This window comes from Caretta caretta, chromosome 2 (assembly GCF_965140235.1).
Source record: "Caretta caretta isolate rCarCar2 chromosome 2, rCarCar1.hap1, whole genome shotgun sequence".
In the NCBI taxonomy this organism is placed as follows: domain Eukaryota; kingdom Metazoa; phylum Chordata; order Testudines; family Cheloniidae; genus Caretta; species Caretta caretta.
In genome coordinates, this window is record NC_134207.1 from 83,583,854 (window position 1) to 83,606,593 (window position 22,740).

A 22,740-nucleotide genomic window follows, 5' to 3' on the forward strand; every position below is an offset into this window, starting at 1 on the left:
TTAGAGGCCCATGTTTTTTTAGTGTGTTCTAGGGTTGCCCGGCGTCCGGTTTTCGACTGGAACGCCCAGTAGAAAAGGGACCCTGCTGGCTCGGGTCAGCACTGCTGACTGGGCCTCTAAAAGTCTGGTCGGTGGTGCAGCAGGGCTAAGGCAGGCTCCCTGCTTGCCCTGGCTCCATGCAGCTCCCTGAAGTGGCTGGCATGTCTGGCTCCAAGGCGCAGTGGGGGTCATGGGGGGCTCTGTGCGCTGCCCCCGCCCTGAGTGCCAGCTCCACAACACCCATTGGCCGGAAACTACAGCCAATGGGAGCTGCGGGGGCGGCGCCTGTGGGTGCAGGCAATGCACAGAGCCCCCTGGGCCCTCCGCCTAGGAGCTGGACATGCAGGCTGCTTCTGGGAGCCACCTGAAGTAAATGCTGCCCAGACCCCAAACCTCTCGGCTCCAGCCTGGAGCCCCCTACTGCACCCTTGCCCCAGCCCAGAGCCCCCTCCTGCACCGTGAACCCCTCATGTCTGGCCCCACCCTGGAGCCTACACCCCCAGCCGGAGCCCTCACTCTCTCCTATACACCAACCCCCTGCCATCCTGGTGAAAGTGAGTCAGGGTGGGGGAGAGTGAGCAACAGAGGGAGGAGAGATGTAGTGAGCGGGGGATGGAGCCTCAGAGAAGGGGTGGGGCCTCGGGGCAGGAGGGCGGCAAGGGTGTTTGGTTTTGTGCGATTAGAAAGTTGGTAACCCTACTGTGTTGACACACCTTAGGATGTTTTTTGCTATTCGTTCTATCAAAATTTTTATTTAATTTCATTTTTCAATGGCTGTTGTTGGAAGCTCTCTGTTTTTGAGCAACACATGAACTGGCTGGAACATTTCAAGCACTGATATAATGGCAGTTAGCGGAGTGACAAGTAGCTGCCTGTAGGAGGGTCCTAACACTCTGGCAATCACTATCACTGTGTCTCTGTTTGTTGCAACAATACTATAATGATTTTGTTCAGTAGTAGACTAGAGATGCATACTCATCTGACTGTAAAGGATTTCAAACACCCCAGCCATTGTGTGGGGGGAGAGAAACCCTGTGCTTAACTCCCAAGGATAGAATCAAAGCTCGAATATTAGGTGTATTTAAGAAAGGCATGGTCAAGCAAACATGTTCTTAGAAGTAACATATTTGTATTTTTGCAAATATACCTTTTTATTGTGCTGTCAATTGCTTTTGTTTCCTGTTTAGAAATGGAAAAAAAAGTAAAGGAGGAGAGGGCAGCAAGAGACAGGGCAGAAAATCAAATAGTTCAGATTGAAAAACAATGTTCCACGCTGGACTTTGACCTGAAGCAGTCTCAGCAGAAGCTTGAGCACCTCACTGAGCAAAAGGAGAGGCTTGAGGATGAAGTAAGCAAAACCTGCATTTTTACTTATCATGTTTTCTATGTAAAAGACAAATTAAAGAATGATAGTTGCATTAAGAAATAGAAAACTGAATCTATTTAAGTTGAGATATTTATGTAGCGTAACGTTATTGAATATAACTGTACTAAGAAATTTCACCTAAATGGTGTAAACATTTATGTCTGAGTAGGTCAAATGCCATGTCTGTCTCAGACCCTGGATAATATGTCTTTCTTTCAGTCTTCCTTTATAAGTGCTATGCATTAATAGTGAACTGATTCCAGGTATGAAGTCAGTGGGGTCCTACGCAATAGAGTTATGCAGGAAGTAAGTTTTGCAGAGATGGGTTTCAAAGTGGCTAGCATATTTTCTTCTGCATTATCAAAGCCATCAATTTATTACTGAAGAATATACTATCTGTGTATTAAAGGACACTAAGTTGAATTGCAAAACAGTTAGTAAATTCAAATGTTAATTTTCCCATATTAATGTTACTTAGCCAGATCTAACATTTGACATGTATTCATTTATGCTGTTATAATTGTATGCCTTAATTTATAACATTGCTAGTTAATGTTGCTGTGAGAAGCTAACTTTTTGGTGTCCTGTCGCTTTTGTGTTTGAACTCTTACCTGATTGGTAATTTTTGCATTTAATTTTATTTGTTTTTTTTTAAATAAAGCTTGCCTATGAGTTTGAACATGCACTCTTATTACACTTGCAAAATAGATATTTTGTGTGTTCTGAATTTGAATTCTTCAAAATGCAGTGTATCATTCAGAGCATGCAAAATTTAATCTCAGAAACACCAGCTGAAAGTTGTTGTAAGATATATAAGAGCTAATTGTTATTAGGTCTCATCCCCACTGTCCTTTCAGATTAAATTGGAAGAGTTAGTCTGAAAGCCTTTCTGCTAGGCCATGTTGTCTGCAATTCAAATTTTAGACCGCTCTGGGCCGCATAACTTTCTAGGGTGAAAAGACATAAAGCTTGTAAAACCTGAATTCCACAAAGAAGAATGGGGGTCTGTCAAACCTCTTGGGCCTCTTCCACTGTCCCACTTAAGGTAGAATAGATGAGAATGAATTCAGGCCCCACCCCAGAGTCTGTTACAAAAGAAAAAATGAATGGCTGGGAACAGGGCAGTTCTTGAGGCCGAAATATAGACTAAAATCTATAAGAAAAACTAGTTTCTATGATATTGCACCCAGGTAATATTGAAGGCTATTTTGAATATTTGTATGCATTATTTCATGATTAAAATGTAGGAAATGGTTATGCTTGACATAAAATAATGCACATGTGAAACATTATTACTTTTAACAAAATCCAGGAAAATATTTGGTAAAAGAATTTTAAATTAAAATGATTTATTAAACAATTAGGTTAAGAATCTAACACTTCAGCTGGAACAAGAGATAAATAAGCGACTAATGACACAGAATGAACTGAAAACACAAGCCTTTGAGGCAGACAACTTGAAGGGTTCTGAGAAGCAGCTGAAACAGGAGATCAATACGTTGTTGGAAGCGAAGAGATTATTGGAATTTGAGTTTGCTCAACTCACTAAGTAAGTAGAGGCCTGACATAAAATGGAAAATCCTTTCTTTTTTTTTCCCCATGTTCATGTATTTTGTCGGTCACCTTTTTCCAGAAACCAAAAATACTTGTTGGCATTTTTTAAATGTGCTTTGTGAAGATGTGTATGTATTTATTGTATTAGAATATTTTTATTTTGAAATATAAAAAGCTTTGCTTTGCTGATACTTCTATGCTCAGGCTTGTCCAGCCTTTCTGGAGCAATTGAAGTGCCTATCCAAGAACCACCATTTGAGGTTTAGACTTTGGAGCGTCTGTTGGAGGACCACTGAGCTCCATGACTGGGTACATTTTTCTCCTTAAAACACTCCTCCTCTCACTTATGATTTTTTTAGCTTGACAGGAGCCCGCATTACTTTTCCAACAAGAATATCCTTCCTTCATTGGACCTGTGCCACAATAGTCTGCAGGTCGAAGACCGAAACCAAGCATTTTCAGAGCACTGCTTTCCATCCAAATTATCTGTGGCGGCTACCATTATGGTACCATAAATTATATTGTTACACTGGAATCTTAGAATGTGGTGTTTATGAATTACCATGTTTACAGGTGGTGTGTGAAGGAGGAGGTGGGTGCATATGAAAGAAAAATGCTGAGTTTAAAGGTGCAAGTGTAATGGGTGGCTTTTATATGAGGTTTTGTTTTCTCTCTTTAAGGCAATACAGAGGAAATGAAGGTCAGATGCGGGAACTTCAGGATCAGCTTGAAGCTGAACAGTATTTTTCGGTAGGTTTAATTTTACAAAAATAAATGATTGTTTTGTTCAATAACTTCATGACTAAATACCCCAATGCTCTGACATAAATGAGTGACACACAAAATACTACTAAAAATATACAAATAATACACAAAAATCAAGCTAACAACATGAAAAGATAGTGATATGTATATAGTAACAATCATAAATACTGTACTTGGTCTATTACCCTTCTTTTATATGATTTTGTGGGCAGCAAAGGTACTGTGTTCCATTTATATTGCATAAGTAATAACACTTCATATGCATATAGTAGTGAACTCCCTCCAAAAACTTCCTAAAAGTGCCTCAGGTATAAACTAGTTCCAAATTAGTTTGCTCATAATCTAGCAGACTTGATTAGAGAGCCAGGTGTCACTTTCCCATTGTCCTCCTAAATTGGGTAGATTTATACAAGATTCAGCCAATGCATTTGGCACTGAACTTTAGGATGAATTGAAAGAAAGAAGATTCATATAGTTTAAGGCCAGAAGGGCCCATTAGATCTTCTAGCCTCACTCTTCTTGTATATCACAGGCTATTAAATTTTACCCAGTTATCCCTGTGACGGTGCCCAATAACTTGTGTTTGGCTAAAAGAGATCTTCCAGAAAGGCATCTTATCTTGATTTTAAGACATTGAGAGATGGAGAATCCACCCCTTCCATTACTAGTTTGTTCAGTGGTTAGTCACCCTCACTTTTCAAAGTTTATGCCTTATTTCTAATCTGAATTTGTCTGGCTTCTGCTTCTACAAATCGGTTTTTGTTATGCTGTTCTCCTCAAGGTTAAAGAGCCCTGTAGTGCCCAGTATTTTCTCCTCATGAAGGTACTTATATACTGTATTCAAGTCACCTTTTAGTCTTCTTTTTTAGTCAGGTAAACATACTGAACTTTTTAAGGCTCTCAGTGTAAGGTATTTTATCTGGCCTCAAATCATTTGTGGGTTTTTTCTGCAACCTCCAATTTTTCAACATTCTTTTTATAATGTGGACAACAGAGAGAGATACAGTAGTCCAATATCAGCCTCACCATATACTAAGGCCATGCTAAGAGATACTTAATATCCAATTTATCCAAGTCAGTAAGGTTTATTAACTTTTCTGTTTGCAAAGCCTTAGCATTTGAGGAAATTTGGCTTAGTCTAGGCGTCTGAAGACTCAGTCCAGGCTCTAACCTTGTAGGATATTACAGATGGGACAGATAGTGATCCCTATATTTTGGTTGTCTAACACTTTTTTTGATAAAAATAACTGAGCTTTTTAAGCTGTAACACTTCCATTCTTTGCCATAGGCCCTTTACATTTGTCAAGGAGCAAGCCCGTGGGCTAAAGGAATGTCTTCCCTTTGTTCCATGAGATTCCATTGAGGTTTGGCTGAGAGATAAACTGTTAAAAATCACAGTTTCATATGTCTCACTTGCATTTCTCACAAAAATTTTGGCATCACGCTAAAATAATAACTGAACAGGAACATTTAAAAAAAATTCAGCAGTGTGGGTAGAGAGCCAGGCAGGGCTTCTTCATCACCTCCAAAACCCACTGTATGGCCCCAGCGTCCTATACGTTCCTCTGAGATAATAGCTTTCTGCTGCTGCCAGCAATAATGTAGTTAGTTCTATAGCTCATGTGGTAGAAATCTGTGCTACATTGCAGAAGGTAAAGGTTCAGATGCTGCTGCTGCATAATTGGGCAGTTGTTCCAGTTTTACATAATAGAATTTGTTTTTACTTTAAAAAAAAAAAGGAAATATAGGAAATTGCATGAAAAACTACATTAAAATGTTGTTTAGGTTGCAAAATCAAGCACTCGAAAATCAGGAAGATGCCAGATCTATGGTTATTCTCTGCAACCTTATTTCTGCCTATTTGTGTGTGTGAATTATAACAGTCTTTAATTATATGATCACCTACAATGTTTTTTTTCCTGCAGGACACCTGCTTCTTTCACCGCACAAGTTGGATGCATAGGGGGTTGAATTAAGGTTGCATAGACAACTGTAAATGTGGCATTTCTTAACTACTGAGTACTTGACTTTGCAACTTAAATAATTTTTAATATATCTTTAGTATGTAATACTATACCCAGATTGCACACACAACTCTTCATGCCCACAAAACCTCATTCTTTAATATGTGGGATGCTTGAGTCACAATTGGGCCAATCTAACCAAACCATCTTTAAGTTAAACGCTCTTTATCCGAAGATTTTCAGAGTGTTGCACTCTGTGGTGTAGGTTAATACCCGTCTATCCATGCATCACAGAAACTGGATAGCCAAACAGTAAAGAACTGCACTGGAGCCCCAGATTCCACCTTCCCTGTCTCTCTTTTTACTATTAATCAGTAACTTTTCTTTCATTGAGTGTATTTATTGCACTTGATTTACAATCCTAGGATTTTGGCTGGAGAGAAAATAACCTTTTAACATATAATTATATTATTCACTGGATGTGTTTTTGCACTGTCCTAATATAGCTTTACATTGCTGCAGCCCAAGTCTAACCTAAGTAGAGACAGCTTTTCAAAACTATGAATTCTTTGAGTGTCTGTCAGCATGGATCCCACTCTAGGTTCTTATGTCTCTTAAGCATGCAAGAATGGATTTTTTTGACTAGTCATGTTTGTTGGGGCTCTGCATGTGTCCTGTGCTGCCTCCATGCTCCTACATGAGGTAAGGAGTGGGGTGGATGGGGCAGCCTCAGTCTTCCCTCATGTCCTTCTCACTGCTCATGCTGGTGGGACAGAATCTAGCTGATGTTTGATCCACTAGACCAGCGGTGGGCAAACTACGGCCTAAGGGCTGGATCCGGCCCCTCAGGGCTTTGGATCCGGCCCGCGGGATTGCCTCCCGTGGTGCTGCAGGCCCCGCTCCGCTCTCAGAAGCCGCCAGCACCACATCCCTGGGGCCCTGAGGGGGCAGAGGGCTCTGTGCGTTGCCCTTGCCTCCAGGCACCGCCTCCCACAGCTCTCATTGGCCAGGAACAGGGAACTGTGGCTCATAGGAGCTTCGGGGGAGGTAACTGGAGGCGTTGCAAGGGCAGTGCGCGGAGCCCTGTGCGCCGCCACACACATCCTTCTTCCCCCTACCCCCCACCACAGCGGCCACGCAGGGACGTGGTGCTGGCTGCTTCCCAGAGTGGCACAGCGTGGGGCCAGGGCAAGCATGCAGGGAGACTGCCCTGGCTCCGGTGAGCGCAGCTGCTGCCCCGGAGCCACTTTAGGTAAGTGATGCCAGGCTGGAGCCCAAACCCCTCCTGCACCCTGCCCCCCGCCCCCAACTTTCTGTCCTCTGCACCCTGCACCCTGTCCACCCCAACCCCCTGCCACATCCTGCACCATTCCTGCACCCTGCACCCCACCCCCTGCCCTGAGCCCCCTGCTTCACCCCACATTGTCTTGTACCTCAGCTCCTTCCCTGACTCCCCTCATACGCCTGCACCCCTTCTCTGCCCCAATCCCTTGCCCTGAGCCTGTTCCTGCACACCGTACTCTCTCCCGCACCCCAACCCCCTGCCCTGGCCCTACATACAATTTCCCCACCCAGATGTGGCCCTCAGCCCAAAAGGTTTGCCCATCCCTGCACTAGACCTTAACTTGAACTAAATTTCTGTTATTCTGAGACTCTTCTGAACAATCTCTGTTCTTTTCATTTAGTTCTTTCCATTTCATTCATTTTCATTTAGTCGCCTTAGTCTGCTCTAGTACATGACTTTAGAAATGCCAGACTCTCAGTCCATAGGCTTCAAAGTCTATCCATCCTGCAGTGGACTAATTCTGCTGAAAGACTGGCTTGACAGATACCTATTCCACTTTGGAGAGTCTTGTAACTGAAGTAGATTCTTGGTCTCAGTCTCCTTCTTTGTGAGGACTGGGAAGTCGTGAGAAGCAAGAGTAATGCTCCACCTTCTGGAGCAATCCACGGAAGTGGCATTGGATCCAGATGTATTGCATTAGAAGACCCTTCTAGTAGTCTCTAGATTGCATAAGGTGGACTGATGACTTCAAAGACCTCCTCAGAGAAAACAGCAGTGAAGCCAGATCCGATGTCAGCACCGGTATCACTTTTGGTGCTGAAGACACCGACAGCCCCAACATTTAATCAGCATTTCAGAGGTTGAAGCAAAGTGCTGAAAGGGGTCACTCTCAGCATTGGGGTAGGAGCTCAAGAAGGATCTCTGTCTCCTTGTAAAGAAAGGGACAGGACATCAGAAGATAGTTCGGTCAAGTCCAGTGTGGCCTTGAGGATCAGTGGAAAGGAGCAGACTGCAATGTAGCAGATTCTACCTGTGTGGAAGTGTCCCCATCGATGTTGACTCCAGCACCAGCAGGGCAGACTTGGAGTGCACTGGAGTCATGGTCGGCACCAAGATATGTATTGGCACTGGTACAGACCTTGACACCAACAATACCTTACCAGTCAGCACCACCTGTGGAAGAGGTGTACCCCTTCTCCACCATTTCCCCCAGGCACATCTTTTTGCTGGCAGCCTGCAGAGATCCGTCTCCACTAAAGTCCACAAATTGTACCACTAGGAGATCCAAGGACCTGTACAGACCTCAACTACTAGCCCACCAGGATTGTCACTGGACCAGCCAGGAATCCGAGAGCCACCTGTATGTGTATGGGATGCCACTGTGGCTATTGCAGCTTACTTTTCCCAGCCTTTAGGAGCTTGTCCCTACAGTGGTAGAAGACCAGGAGGTCTCCCTCTCTAGCAGCTTTTCTAATAAGACCTCAGTCACGGGCATACACAGAGGAGCGAGATCCAGAGGTCCAGCAGCCCCCCTCATCTCTTAAGAAATTCTCCTCACTGTCCCTGGTGGTAGATAGTTTCAAGGCAATTCAGGAGCTCCTAGTGCAGACTGCAGACATCTTGAAGATGAGACTTCAATCATCCCTGAAAAATTCCACAAGTTATTTGACATTTAGTCAGCCACTAGCCCTCCCAGGATTGTTCTCCCCATAAACAAGGCCCTGTTCCAAAGATTCTGGTCTACAAGCATGATTAGCCTTTAACTCTTTTAAAGTCCACCTGGCGGTGATATCAGGGTGCCATGCACCAATTCAGTCACCTTTGGTCTTTTTACACCCTGTGGTGTTCAGATTTCTCAAAGCTTTTTTCATATCTGCCATCACTCCCACCATCCAGAAAGGATGCTGCTTTTCAGTGACCTCCAGTGGGATCTCCAGATACACAGTATCAAAGCAGAAAGAATGGTTGCTTGCAATATAGTAACTATGGTTCTTCAAGATGATGTCAGTGTGATCCCACCACTTGCTTTCCATCCCTGATTTCTGGAGCTCTTAGCTACACAGGCTTCGAATTGCAAAGGAGCTGAGGGAGGGTCGCAGCCACCTTGCCCTTTGTGCCCTCATGTGGAAGCATAAGGAGGCAGAGTGCATTCTCACCTGCAGTGGGACTGTACTGCTAGTCAAAAAAAAAAAAAAAAGAAAAGAAAAAAGAAAAATTCACACGGCTAGTCAAACAAAATCTAGTCTCCCTCACATGAGGCACATGCTCACTTATAGTGGGATGCCCACTGAGTACAATATCTTGAAGAACCACAGTTACTGTAGAGTAAGTAACCATTCTTTTTCATTTGGGTAGCTATATATAGACATATACAAATCTAAGAAAAACAAACTAAAGTGTGTATATGTAGACAACATATAAGGGCTCTATATAAAATTGTTATATTTTAGGTCCTAATTTTGACACCCATTACCTATAGTCCCCAGTGGGATTACTCAGGGGGTAAGGTACTATTCAATATGAGTAGGCATGGCAAAATCAGACACTTAGTTTAGTTAAGCCAAATTCATTGTAATATAGTCTATTAATCCAAATAGTTGACTTTTTTTATTATATTCAACCAAATGACTATCATCTTGATCTTGGGAATAGGAAAGTATTTGAGTCAGTGTAAATGGGTTTATGCAAGGGAATCTTAGGAAGGAGGGATGAAATCTACTTTTGTGCTATGGTAGGCTCCACAATGTTGTTCCTCAGTGTGTTTGTTCAAATTACAGAGAAAATAGCACCCCATGCATTCTGCACATGTTCCTCAGAATGCTAGGAAAACATCTTTGTTATCATCCTATGGGCATCTCTGCTGATTCAGCCCCAACAGAGCAATGGTTCATAGCACTCAGAAACCATTCTCCGCACTTTCATGCACTGGGATTGTATCAATATTGTACTCAGGGCCTTCCATGTCTCTCATTTGGCTGGAGGATTTGTTTCATTTGTGTGAGTACAGACAGCGGCGTAAGATGCTCTCTAATGCATGAACTTGAAATATCCTTGTGAATTTATATAGTCAGTTGAGATTTCAGCTTGAGAAATATTTTTATACCAGTCACAGTTTCAGGGTTAACTTCACCTTTGACCACTCCCTTCCTTGTCTTCTTTGAAGGCACCTACTTAAGCTGTCAGGCTTCCAGCTGTCACCTCTCTCTCAGAAAAAGACCAGTTTCTCTCTCTCCAGACCTGGGGTTTAGGCTTGCATTCCTTCTGCACCTCACTGTCATTTCCCCAGCAGGTCTGACCATGGTCCAGCACTGTGGTTAACTTAGGGTCATTGCTACAGCAGTGTATACTTGTTACCATTTAGCCCTCATAAAGCATAATACATTTATTCTTGTGGTAAATGCATTACAGAGACAACAAATAAAAACCATAAAAGTTCCTATAAACATGCTAAAAGCTTACCAGAGATCACCCATCAGTCTTTTGGGTCCTAGTAGATCAACGTCTTTCAACCTTTCCACAAGGATTGGGGTCCACCCCATCCCTTGGACACAGGGTCCTATCTGTTTACTGGATCTGAAAAAAGGCACTGTGTTTAAAAGGCACTCTGCCTTTTTATGCCAAAAGCGCTTTGTTTGTCTGATGGTCTCTGGACCAGTATATGCAAGCCTCCACAGGGTGTGGTACCTCCCTGGAGGTGTTTACAACCTGAGTAGTTCACTGAGTAATCACTGTTTTTGATTTCAGGAGTTGTGGTAACTCTCCCCCTGGAGTTACATGTAAAACAATATGTAAACCATTCATACAATACAGTTAATACAGTGTGGTCCCCAAAGATAATGCAGTATCTATCATAATACCCACTACAAAGAAGTTTATTTTGTAATCATTTGTTTAACTAAACTTCACTGTAATTTTATCATACATATCATGATTTGTGTAACATTTTACTAATTGGAAGACCAGGAGTACAGTGTTTTTACCCTGATCCTTTCGTCAGTTTTATGAACTCATGTAATTAAAGAAGTATTAATCAGTATGATCTGAATTCTTAGCCATAGTTCTTCAGAGTAAAATGTTAATTTTAAGCTTAGAGGATGATTATTACTGTTTTTAATATTTGTATTATCCTGGAACCTAGGAATCCCAGTCATGGACCAGGACTTCATTGTGTTATGCCGTGTACAAACAGAACAAAACTATAGTCTCTGCTCCCAAGAGCTTGCCATCTAAGTATGAAACAACAGATGGATACAGACAGACGGGGGAGTACAAGGAAACAATGAGACAATATTATTAGTTAGCATAATCAGAAGTGATATCAGTGTACCAGCTGTCTAACCGTTGTGAAAATGTTTTTATAGGTATCACAGCAAAGGGGAGTTTTAAGGAAGGATTTGAATTATGATTTCTTTCTAATACTTCCCTTACAGACACTTTACAAAACTCAGGTAAAGGAGCTTAAAGAAGAAATTGAGGAGAAGAATAAAGAAACTCAAAGAAAAATACAGGAATTGCAAAATGAAAAGTATGTCCATTTTATATTTTCAAGCAGAAAAATCCTTACCTTATACAGTAGTGTGGTATCAATCTTGAAGCCCTGAATCCAGGATAAAAATTTTTTTTTTTCCCCTGCAATAATGCTGAGAAATGACTACTTACAAAAAGTATAACAGGTCTTGTAATATGGTGAATATATAGGATGTTACTTATATTGATGGATGATTAAGAATGGAGTCAGGGTTTATGTTTATTTTCTTGGACTAGGTTTGGAGTTTTTGGAGAGAAATATTATTAGTCCTGAGAGTTTAGAAATGTCTGACATTTTGAAAAATAGTTTTGTTGGATTCATAATTTTGTCAGACTCACTTCCCTCCTCCAAAAATGTTGTTAGCCTGGTAATTGCATTTAGTTTTTGAGCCAATAAATGGTTTTCAGACAAAGAATTTTAATGAAGATAATACTTCATTTGAAAGCTCATTTTAAATGTGTCGTACTAACTACAACCAAACCAATTAAGTTTATCCAATTTTGTGAACCTTTTCAAATAATTGAAGAATATACAGTTTACAGTATTTCAAAACTTACGAAAGACTATTACTTAAAACTGTTTCCAATTCACTAATTTGTTCTTCTATCTATGCAGAATTAGGCCTGTCCATTTCATAAACTTTACACAGGCGCAAAACCATCACTTTTTGAATATAGTACAGAACTTGTGGTACTTGACAAGCATGGTCATTGGTCTGCATAAGTATTGCAGACAAGTCTTTAAGAGTAAATTAGGGCATGTTAAGAACAATGTTCACTGTGGATTTGGGAAGAAGGAAAGGAAGGAGAGAGAAGACACCATGTTGTTAAATATGATATAAGGAGAGATTATCAGCCAATCACAGCCCTGAGCAAGAAAATGTAGGAGAATCTCAATTCCCCAAGGTGGGGACAAGGGAAGAGACACTCCCTTTAGCCCTTTCGGTGTCTCTTCTCTTCTCTTTTTTTTTTCTTTTTTTTTCTCCCCATTCCCATTTATTTTTTTGTCGTCTTATGGAGGCTTTTTATTCCCTTACCCCTTCAGCATAAGATATGTTGTATACATTTTTAATTAGATCTATACATGAGCTATTCCAAACTAATTGTCTGATTGTTGCCTGTCTACGCTAGGGGCCCTCTTACAAATACACGAAATCAGGGACTCAGCTGCAGCACAGTTGTCGTTGAACTATGAAAGCATATTTTCATATTGCAATATGGATAGGCCTTTAATATAACCTCATACTCCAGTAAAAACTTAACCTGGCTTTAGTATGGTTTGGGGAACCTGTGAATATCCCCTCTATATTGTAACATACCACCATGTTTTTTTACCATATTGGGGGCTGTGATGCTTCCCTGGATTGTGGGGCAACTCGCTACAACCTTCCCTTAACATGAAAAATCCTTGAACTGTGCCAGCTGTGGGTCAGCTGCCTAACTCCACTGGCCATAGGCAACACAAACACTGCTCTCTAGGCCCTGCAGGCCACACTGTCACTCTATAGGTTACCGATTGGCACACCCCCCAGCCCTTGAACCTTCCAAATGTCTCCCTGGAGTACTGGCCCTTGTCTGCTGGACACTCTCACAGTTTCCACAGATTCACTTCTTCCAAATGCAGCTTACAAGTACACCCCAGCTTACAAGTTCCATCTTGGATCACTGCTTAGCACTTAGATGTATTTATAGTGAAATCAAGAATAAGTTTATTTAACAAAGCCTAGAGATTCAAGTAGTAGCAATTAGAAGTATTGGAAACAAATAGTTACATATAAAATAACACACATTCAAGATCCCAACCTTAAGACATTCGAGTATCTCCTTAATTTTAGAGTATTGCTCACCCAAAATCCTTGCAGTGCTTTACAGCCAGGCTGGCTGTGATGCACCTTTCATGAGACAAGCATGCTGTCAATTTGCCTTCTAGGTGAAGGATTCAATGTATTCATTTGCACTCCAAGGTATACTAGACCAATCTTTTGTCAATCTTCATAAAGAGGACACCCCTTCTCCTGTATGTTGCTTCCTGTAGATTTCCTCACTTGCAGATTTTGCAATCACTCCATTCACACTTGGTCCAGTATGCATATAGTAGGTATATAATAAACAAATGGCCAGACATGGAGATTGGTGTCAGTTACCTCCTGCCTGAAAGGAACATCTTCACGGTGTGTCATCTCCTGGTGACCTGCCATAACTCCAAGACCTTAACAACATAATTTTTAGTATACCATGTGCACATACATTTTGCAGTGATTATGACAACCAGTGGGCTTCTAGCTCTTGGGAGAGATTTTGCACGCCACTCTTTGGTGAACTATTATGCATATATCTGACCCAAGGGATCCCTGTAAAATCATATGCACCCACTTTGCCCTCTACCAGTTGGCACCAAAGGGAACCTAGCTTACAGGGGCCAACTGTGTTTTAACCTCCCAGTATGGCTGCATTTGTAGGGCAAGTGGACCCTTAGACACAACACTGTTGCAAAAAACTGTGCTTCTGCAGAAACTACCCAAACAGTATAGAGCATGATATCTGAGCAGTCTTTAACTTCATTAACTGTGGATGCTAGAAATGTAACAACTCTTATGCAGTAACCGTGGTTGAAAAAGGTTTCAAACATGGTATCAAGTGCTGATATGGACAGGACCTATGTCTTTTTGTAGTGCATTACATAGGTGTCATATCCCTTTTTAATGTAGACCTATTTGCTTCCCTCAATCCTTTAAAGGCAATGTTTTTTAAAAAACGATGCACTGAAAAGTACAGTCTGGGCTTGTTTGTTCTCCCTGCAAATATTAAGTATTTTCCACAGGAAACATAAGATCTTAACATTCTGTTATAGAGAAACTCTTGCTGCACAATTGGATCTGGCTGAAACCAAAGCTGAGTCAGAACAGTTGGCCCGAGGTCTCCTGGAAGAACAGTATTTTGAATTGACTCAGGAGAGCAAGAAAGCAGCGTCAAGAAATAGACAAGAAATTACTGACAAGGACAACATTGTAAGCCGGGTAAGTTGTTGTTGTTTAAACGTATAAAAAGTGGCTTTATTGTAAAAAAAAATATCAAACATTACAGCTATAACTAAAAATTTGTGTGTGTGTGCATAAAAATTTAGAGACAGGTTTTTAAAGTCCAGCATCTTTGTGCGTGCAAATTGAGGCAGTTTTGCATCTGCTGCTATTTGTGCACATAATTGCTGCCACTTAGATATCTGAGAATCTGATCTGAGGGCACGTTCAGGTACTTAGACGTTTAAATTACATTATTTGAGCTCCCAAATAAATGTGGACACAAAAAGAGGGTCTGGGTTGAGGCCAAGTTGAAAATCAAGCACAGTATCTTTTAGTCGGTCCACCATTCATCACTATATATTTTTTAAATCATCAGTTTCTTTAATAGTGTACTCAGGGATCTGACTACATAATCACTTTCCTCATTCAGAAAGGATTTGAAAGATACTGGGTTTTCTCCAGGCAAATATTTTTAAATCAAAATATACAAGCTAGGAAGTCTCAACTTAAAAGAGCAACCATTTAATTTTTGCATTACATTTACAGTAATGTGTTAACTAAGAGTTTTTACTCACAAACCCTATTAATTTGCAGTGTAATATTTCTATTTTATAATACCTTTAAACTGTGTTCTTCCACTTTGGCCTTCTGCATGCAGAGGTATGCATGCACTCAGATACTGCCTAACATAACCCAGCAGTAAAATTTTGCGCATGATGACCAAAATGCATTGTTTTTCTGCATGCTATTATGTACTTTACACCCCCACATTAAATTATTTGAAGTAACATTTGTTGCAGTAATGTTACACGTGCAATAGCCCCAAGAAATAACCTTTCACTTTCCAGAATGCCCCATTTTCATTTGAGACTATTTTAAATAACTGCATCAATATGGAATCTAAGTAGGAACTTCCTACCCATAAATTGTCAACTTCAAATATTATTGATAACATAACTCAACACATAATCATTCAATGTATTTCTGTAGGTTTCAAACAAAACTTTCTTACTGAACATAACTGCAGTCTTTGTCTTTTAATATGTTTGTATAGCATCCAGCACAATGATCCTGATTCGGAGCTAATATCGGCAAATAATATTAATTTCCCCCTACAGTTCATTTCACAAATCCTGTGTGCCCCATTTGACAAAAAACAAATATTTTCTTTTTACCCATATGTGCCTGTCTGTTTTCCATGATATATAACACTACTCAAATGTAAATTCCATGGACTGAGAGTGATATTAAATAATTATGGAAAGCCTGAAATCTTGGAATTTCATAACAAGCACCTGATTCTCTGGGTTCAGTTGTAGGTAGCTACGTGTTATCGTTTACACAGACGTTCCTTAAAATTTACTGAAAGCTGCTGAACAAAGTAACACTGAAGTTCTGCTTAATTCCTTAAGTTCTGTTGGGTATTATTTATTGGACACTGAAAATGTGCTCAACGCTGCATGGATCATAAAAGTAGACCTAGTCCTTTTCTTAGAGAGAGTTGTATACCCAGTGTCTTTGTGAAAGAAAGAGGGATCAGAAGTAAAATATCTAGAATTTTATGTACAGTTTTGAAGTATGAACAGATTAGTGAGTATGCAATCTAAGAATGGTAATTCTGTGTAAAATACTATTATTGATTTAAGATTATTTTAAAGAAAAAATACAGTTTTGAATATGGGTAGGATGTATAGCAAATGCTTTGTTTTAAAATCTGTTTGTTTTCGTTTAGCTGGAAGAAACAAATAATACATTAACCAATGATGTTAAGTTTCTAACAAAAGAAAATACAGAGCTCATTGAAAAAAATAAGAAACAGGAGGAAGGTATGGCATGTTTTAAGTTTTAAATTATATTAGGATGATGCAGAATTGATTACAGAGAAATATATGTTTGCTGTTACAGACTTGAAAACCAGTTTTGGCCATTTTTTCCTTCAGTATTAAGGACCTTATCTTTTCCATGCTGTCAGCATGAAATTAATTACTTCCTCCCCCCATGTGATGGGGGACATGTGGTTCCTTTTCTGCTCCTAGGGATTTCTGGTGGACATAGCTGTTGAGGGAACCTGTACTGCCATGAGGATGAGAAAAGACTGAGGAGCCAGGAGCTAGTGAAAAGTTTTATAAGACTTGCCTGAATCTGCTGGTTTTGTGGGCCAAATCCCCAGCCCATTTCGTTTGTACAGAGAGATTGCAAATCCCATCCTTTCATGATTTATGATGGAAAAGAATACATAATAATAATAATAATAATAATAATAATAAGCTTAGTGTATTTAGCTTAACATTGTATCAGAATATGTTGTTAAACATGATATAAGGAAAGAATTTCCCAGACCAGAAGTAAACAAACGTTCTTCTTCATATTCCATGTCTACTAATCTTCATGATGGTGCATAAATTTCCATGGAGCTTTGAAAATTATAGTACGAATTTTTTTTGTTTTGTCAGATCTGGTCATGACACCATAGTTAAGGCTGCATTTGAGTTTTTGTTTTGACAAGACTTTTAAACCTTTGTTTTGTAAAAATATCATAAAAACGGCAAAAATCAAAACATAAAATGTAAGCTCTTTTGAGTGCTATTTGAGTATTTCATGGTGGTTGGATGAAAAATAGATTTATTACAGAGAGAATAAGCAGCATTCCAAAATCATTTACTTTTGGCAGGTTTACAAATCCTCTGAGCTGGAAGTATACCTTGACTTCAAATCACACCTCTAGTATGGTGTTTATATTCCCATGCTCTTCGTTACCCTTATTGTTGGTTAAGGTTCTAAACCTAGAACACAATCAAGTATGAGTTGCTGCACACACATCTTTCCCTCTCGTTTTTAAAATACATTAGCAGAGAGGTATGCAGGGTCACTGCAGGCAGAGTCAAGAGTAGAGTCCAGATCTCTTACATGGCAGACCCACATCTTGCCACTCTGCTGCTGATCTATGGGTTATGGTTGTATGTGGTTAAACATTGTGAGAAGACACCTTACAGGTTTTGTTCTTTAAAACCACAATAATCTGTACCTTATACTTTGAATCACCAAAATAATGTTTCGTATTTCAGTCATTTGTCCCACATTTTGTTTGCTGGTGTCACATACTAGCAGATTTGAAGGTTGAGAGGTGAGCTTTACACTGGCAGGGAGACACATCAGAGCCTCTTGTGTCCTTCGGGTGGTTTGACAGCTAACAGCAGCCTCAGCAGTGCATTTTCTGCATCTGATCAAAGGTCAGGTGTATTTCCATTTCAGAGCAACCCTCAGGTCATTGAGGGTATGCATGCCAGCTCCCAAACATAAGCATTTCAGACCTCAAGCTTACCACAGGTAGCCTGCTTACTATCGGTACTGACAAATGGATGCTCAAAGGAAACAACAGAAGTTTGTGGGAGAAATTCGTATAAACAGTTGGGACTTCATCTCACCTGTCTTCATTATTGAGGCTGTAAATTTGATTGCTCACCCAGGAATATCTTACAAGTTATTATAGATCTAGCTATCCCATCTCCTCCCTTTTGGGGACCGCCTATCTCATTTCCACTGTTTCTGGACTGATATAACAAGAAATGGATGAGTACTGGAAATCATTGGAGTGGGATCTGAGATTTAATTTAGTCCATACTCAACACTTGCCCACCTTCCCTGTTCCTGTTCAGGGACCCCTCTCACAAGAGCTTGTTAGACCAAGATGTCCAGTCACTTCTGGCTCTTGGCACAATAGAGGTCCTGCTTTGCTTCAGAGGGAGGGCTTTTTAATTGAGGTACTTCCTCATCTCCAAGAATAAGTGGGGGGACTTTGGCCTGCCCTAGAACTCAGAAGAGTGAACACTTACCTCAGGAAGATAAAGTTCAGAATGGTGTCCCTAGCCACCATCATCGCATCCCTAGACTGACTGGTACAGTGCCCAAATGACTGATTGGTACACTGCTCTCGACCTTCAGGACACATTCCCCTATCACAATCCACCCATTCCACAGATGATATTTGATGTTTGTGGTTGGGAATTACCATTCAGCCTATCAGCCACTGCCAGAGTATTTGCAAAGTGTCTAGTTGTAGCAGCTTACCTCAGAAAAATGGGGATCCAAGTATGCCCATACTTGGACTATTGATTAGTTTGTGGGAGATTATGGCAGAGGTAGAGGAACAATATTCATCACATCCTTTGATTGTTCTCTTTTCTGGGACTGTTAGGAAAGAAATACCAGTATTGATCCCTATGCAGAAGATAAAATTAATTGGAGCCATATTGGATTTTACCAAAGGTGTTAAAGGAGCACTCGACAAAGACAAAGCCATTGTAGAAAAGCTTAATGAATTATTTGCAATGGTCTTCACTGAAGAGCATGTGGGGGAAATATCCACATCAGAGCTATTCTTTTTGGGTGACAGATCTGAAACAGTGTCCCTAATTGAGGTGTTAATAGAAGAGGTTTTAGACCAAACTGAAAAACTAAACAGTAATAAGTCACCAGGACTAGATGGTATTCATCTAAGAGTTCTGAAGGAACTCAGATATGAAATTGCAGAACTACTAATTGTAGTATGTAACCTATCACTGAAATCAGCCTTTGAATCAGATGACTGGAAGGTAGCTAATGTAATACCGATTTTTAAAGGGCTCCAGAGGAGATCCTGGCATTTAATGGACAGTGAGCATAACTTCAGTACCAGGCACATTCATACAATATATAGTAAAGAACAGAATTATCAGACGTGTAAATAAACATAATTTGCTGGGGAGGAGTTGATGCAGCTTTTGTAAAGGGAAGTCATGCCTTACCAATCGATTAGAATTCTTTGAGGGAATCAACAAGCATGTGGAGAATTGTGATCCAGTTGATATAATATATTTGCATTTTCAGAAAGCCTTTAAGATTGCTCACCAAAGGCTCTTAAGGAAACTAAGTAGTCATGGTATTAGATGGAAGATCCTTTCATGGATCAGTAACTGGTTGAAAGATAGGAAACAAAGGGTATGACCAAATGGTCAGTTTTCACAGTGGAGAGAGGTGAACAGCAGTGTCCCACCAAGTATCTGTACTGGGATCTGTGCTGTTCAGCATATTCATAAATGATTTGGAAAAGGGGATGAACAGTGAAGTGGCAATGTTTGCAAATTATAGTTATTCAAGAGAGTTAAGTCCAAAGCAGACTGCAAGGCATTAGAAGGATATATCAAAATGGTGTCACTAGGCAACAAAAATAGCAGATGAAATTCAACACTGATAAATGAAAAGTAATGCATGTTGGAAAAAATAATTCCAACTATACATATACACTGATAGGTTCTAAATTAACTGTTACCATCCAAGAAAGAGATTTTGGCGTCACTGTGGACAGTTCTCTGAAAACTTCTGCTCAGTGTTGCCAGTGGTCAAAAATGTTATAACAGTAGGTTAGGAGCTACATATATATGCATTTTAGCTTTGCCCTATCTATCTGAAGTATTCTCTTGTGAGATATTTATGATATTCCAGTGTCATTAAATAAATGGTCTTTATGGTTACAAAATGTCTGTGTTTGTATGCAAAGTCAAAGAACAGAAAGATGGAAAAAACCCACATACTATGGAGAAATGAATGACCTTTAAAAATTGTTTTCTTGCCATAAAATGTATATCTTAGAAAGTTTAATGGTATTTTTAACAGAATTTAAATTGAAGAAAGAAGAGGAAATCAACAATATTAGAATGCATTATGAGAAGAATCTTCACACTGAAAGAACTCTTAAAACACAGGTATTAATTTTTAGACATTTTAATATGAGCATGTTGACTTCATGGTGGCATACCCGATAAATAGCTTTCAAATTTTAATGAATTACTCTGTGATTACTTCTCAGCACTATAGCTAGATGAAATTTGTATTCGTGATGATCTATAAATCTGAAATTTGCATTAGTGTAATTTATAGCTAAAAGCATAGGTTCTGATCCTGTAAACTTTTCACTTGATTATGGAATGTTCAAGAGAGTAAGGGTTTGCAGGATCAGACCCACAGATGACATGTTAATAGGAGCTTTTTTGTATCCAGTGCATTCACTTCTATAATTAATTATGTTCTGGGAAATCTACACTTTTTAAAGATGGTCTCAGCTCATTTAAAAAAAATCTATTCCACAATTGGAAATGTTACATTTTACATCTCTCTTATTTCTACTTTTTCTTACTGAAATGTAAGTATTTTAGTAGTCAGTTTGACAGCTGCAATAACAAGGGGATAGAAAGGCACGGAGTTCTAGATGCATGTCTTCAGTATGATGTCATGCTGAAATATAACGTGGGCTTCTGTAACCCAAATGATCTTTTTCTCTCTGACGTGGTTTTGAACCAAGAGAAACGTTTACGTTCTTTACAAAAGCTTATGTGTATAGCATCTCTCTTAATTCATGTACTTTTTTTGTACAGGCTGTGAACAAATTGGCTGAGATAATGAATCGGAAAGATTTTAAAATAGACAGAAAGAAAGCTAATATACAAGATTTGAGGAAAAAAGAAAAGGAAAACCGAAAGCTACAATTGGAGCTTAATCAAGAAAAAGAGAAATTCAATCAGATGGTCGTGAAATACCAGAAGGAGCTCAATGAAATGCAAGCGGTAAAACCTTTTCCGATTTTGTGGTAGTCTGTGATCCAGTCCAAAGGGAAAGAGAGTGCAGACATTATCTTCCTTAAAAGTAACAATTATGAACCAAATATATGTACTAGAAGACACCTTTTTTTTTTTCTGTCCAAAACACTGATTATGTTTCCTAATACAGTAGAATCTACTTTATAGACCCATTTCATTGTGACAGTTGCCAGGGAACAAATCCGACGCCATGCATTTGACTGCCTGAACAATGGAAAAAAATGACATAAATAATATAGTTTTTTGCAAACCAATTTACAGTAGTTTACAGATGTAAATTGGTACTTTCTAGTATAAAATTCCCCTTATGTGGTCTCTAGCTTGCTTTATTACAACTTAAAGAAATTATTATTGCTCTAATTTAGAGTCTAAATGGCTGATTTAATATTTGGGGATATTCTTTTTAAGAAAAACATTAATGAAATTAATCAGACTATTTCCTAACTTAATGTATTCCCACAAGTTCTTGATAACTGGGCTGATTGTTTAATTAGCATATATTAGTCTCAAACAAAAGCCCAAACCAATTCAGAGAATTCTGTTATTGTAATAGAATAGTAAAAGATTCCAAATGAATAGTAATATTACTAAATTAATCCATAGATTTACTGAAAGCTTGTAATCCATCATAATTCATTCTTAATTTTTTAAATATCTTATTATTTTGTTTCCATGTTCGCTTTGGATCATATGCTTACTGTGTGTATATATATAAATACAGCAACTAGCAGAAGAGTCAACATATAGGAATGAGCTTCAGATGCAGCTGGATAGTAAAGAGAGTGATATAGAACAATTGCGTAGTAAAATTTTGGACCTTCAGCAAGGAATGGACTCTACCAGTGTTGCCAGCCTCCAGCCAGACGAAACTGATGGAAACCTTACAGGTAAGAGAATTATTCATTTGGACAACTTGTCTTTTGTGTATATATACTTAGTCTTAGAAATTGTTGGCCATCACCTTTTAAAATGGCTTCTCTTACCTTTTCTGCATCCCCTCTCCATTATTTTAACTATTTTTAAAAAAAAAATGTACTTAATCTTTTGTTGAAGTCCTGAATGCAGGATAATAGTGTTAGCTTTTTATGTTGGAGGCCAGGTAGGATTTCATAGCTTGGCTAGCTTTTTATAGAGCACTGTCTTAGTTTCATCTGAAATTAGTCTTTCCAGGTTAGAACTATCACTTCCAGTCAGTGGAAGAGACCATCCTTACAGCTGTCGTTGCTGCACTGTGTGAATATAATGGATGTGATATGTGTTGTAAATGAGGTATCTCAAATCTTTTCATAGTGTAGACCATACTGTAATGCAAAATTGCCTTCTGGACCACCTCCCCTAGAGTTCACATAGCATCACTGTGGCAATGACAAAAATTGCCTCCCTGGAAAGTAAATGTTAGGAAAATATTTAATACATTTTTAGCTATGTGATGTGATTCAGTAGCTGAAAACAAAGAGAGAGAGCATCATGTTACTAACCATCTCTTTGCAGACCATGAGCATATAGTTCATGGACTGCAGTTTGAGAACTGCTGTTGTAGATACTAGTTACTTTTTGTGGTGCTGCAAGAGTATAACCTAATCTCTGT

General features: G+C 39.5%; 1 protein-coding gene across 2 annotated transcripts in view; it reads left to right on the plus strand.

Moving 5' to 3' along the window:
• The window catches only part of ROCK1 (Rho associated coiled-coil containing protein kinase 1), a 172,642-nt gene that overhangs the window by 122,541 nt on the left and 27,361 nt on the right, over positions 1-22,740 (plus strand). For both annotated transcript variants that reach the window (XM_048840418.2, XM_048840419.2), the window contains exons 19-27: positions 1,227-1,387; positions 2,770-2,954; positions 3,640-3,709; positions 11,404-11,498; positions 14,352-14,517; positions 16,253-16,346; positions 20,173-20,261; positions 20,931-21,119; positions 21,874-22,039. In XM_048840418.2, coding sequence (XP_048696375.1) covers positions 1,227-1,387; positions 2,770-2,954; positions 3,640-3,709; positions 11,404-11,498; positions 14,352-14,517; positions 16,253-16,346; positions 20,173-20,261; positions 20,931-21,119; positions 21,874-22,039 — 1,215 coding nt within the window. The remainder of the gene's footprint in view (positions 1-1,226; positions 1,388-2,769; positions 2,955-3,639; positions 3,710-11,403; positions 11,499-14,351; positions 14,518-16,252; positions 16,347-20,172; positions 20,262-20,930; positions 21,120-21,873; positions 22,040-22,740) is intronic.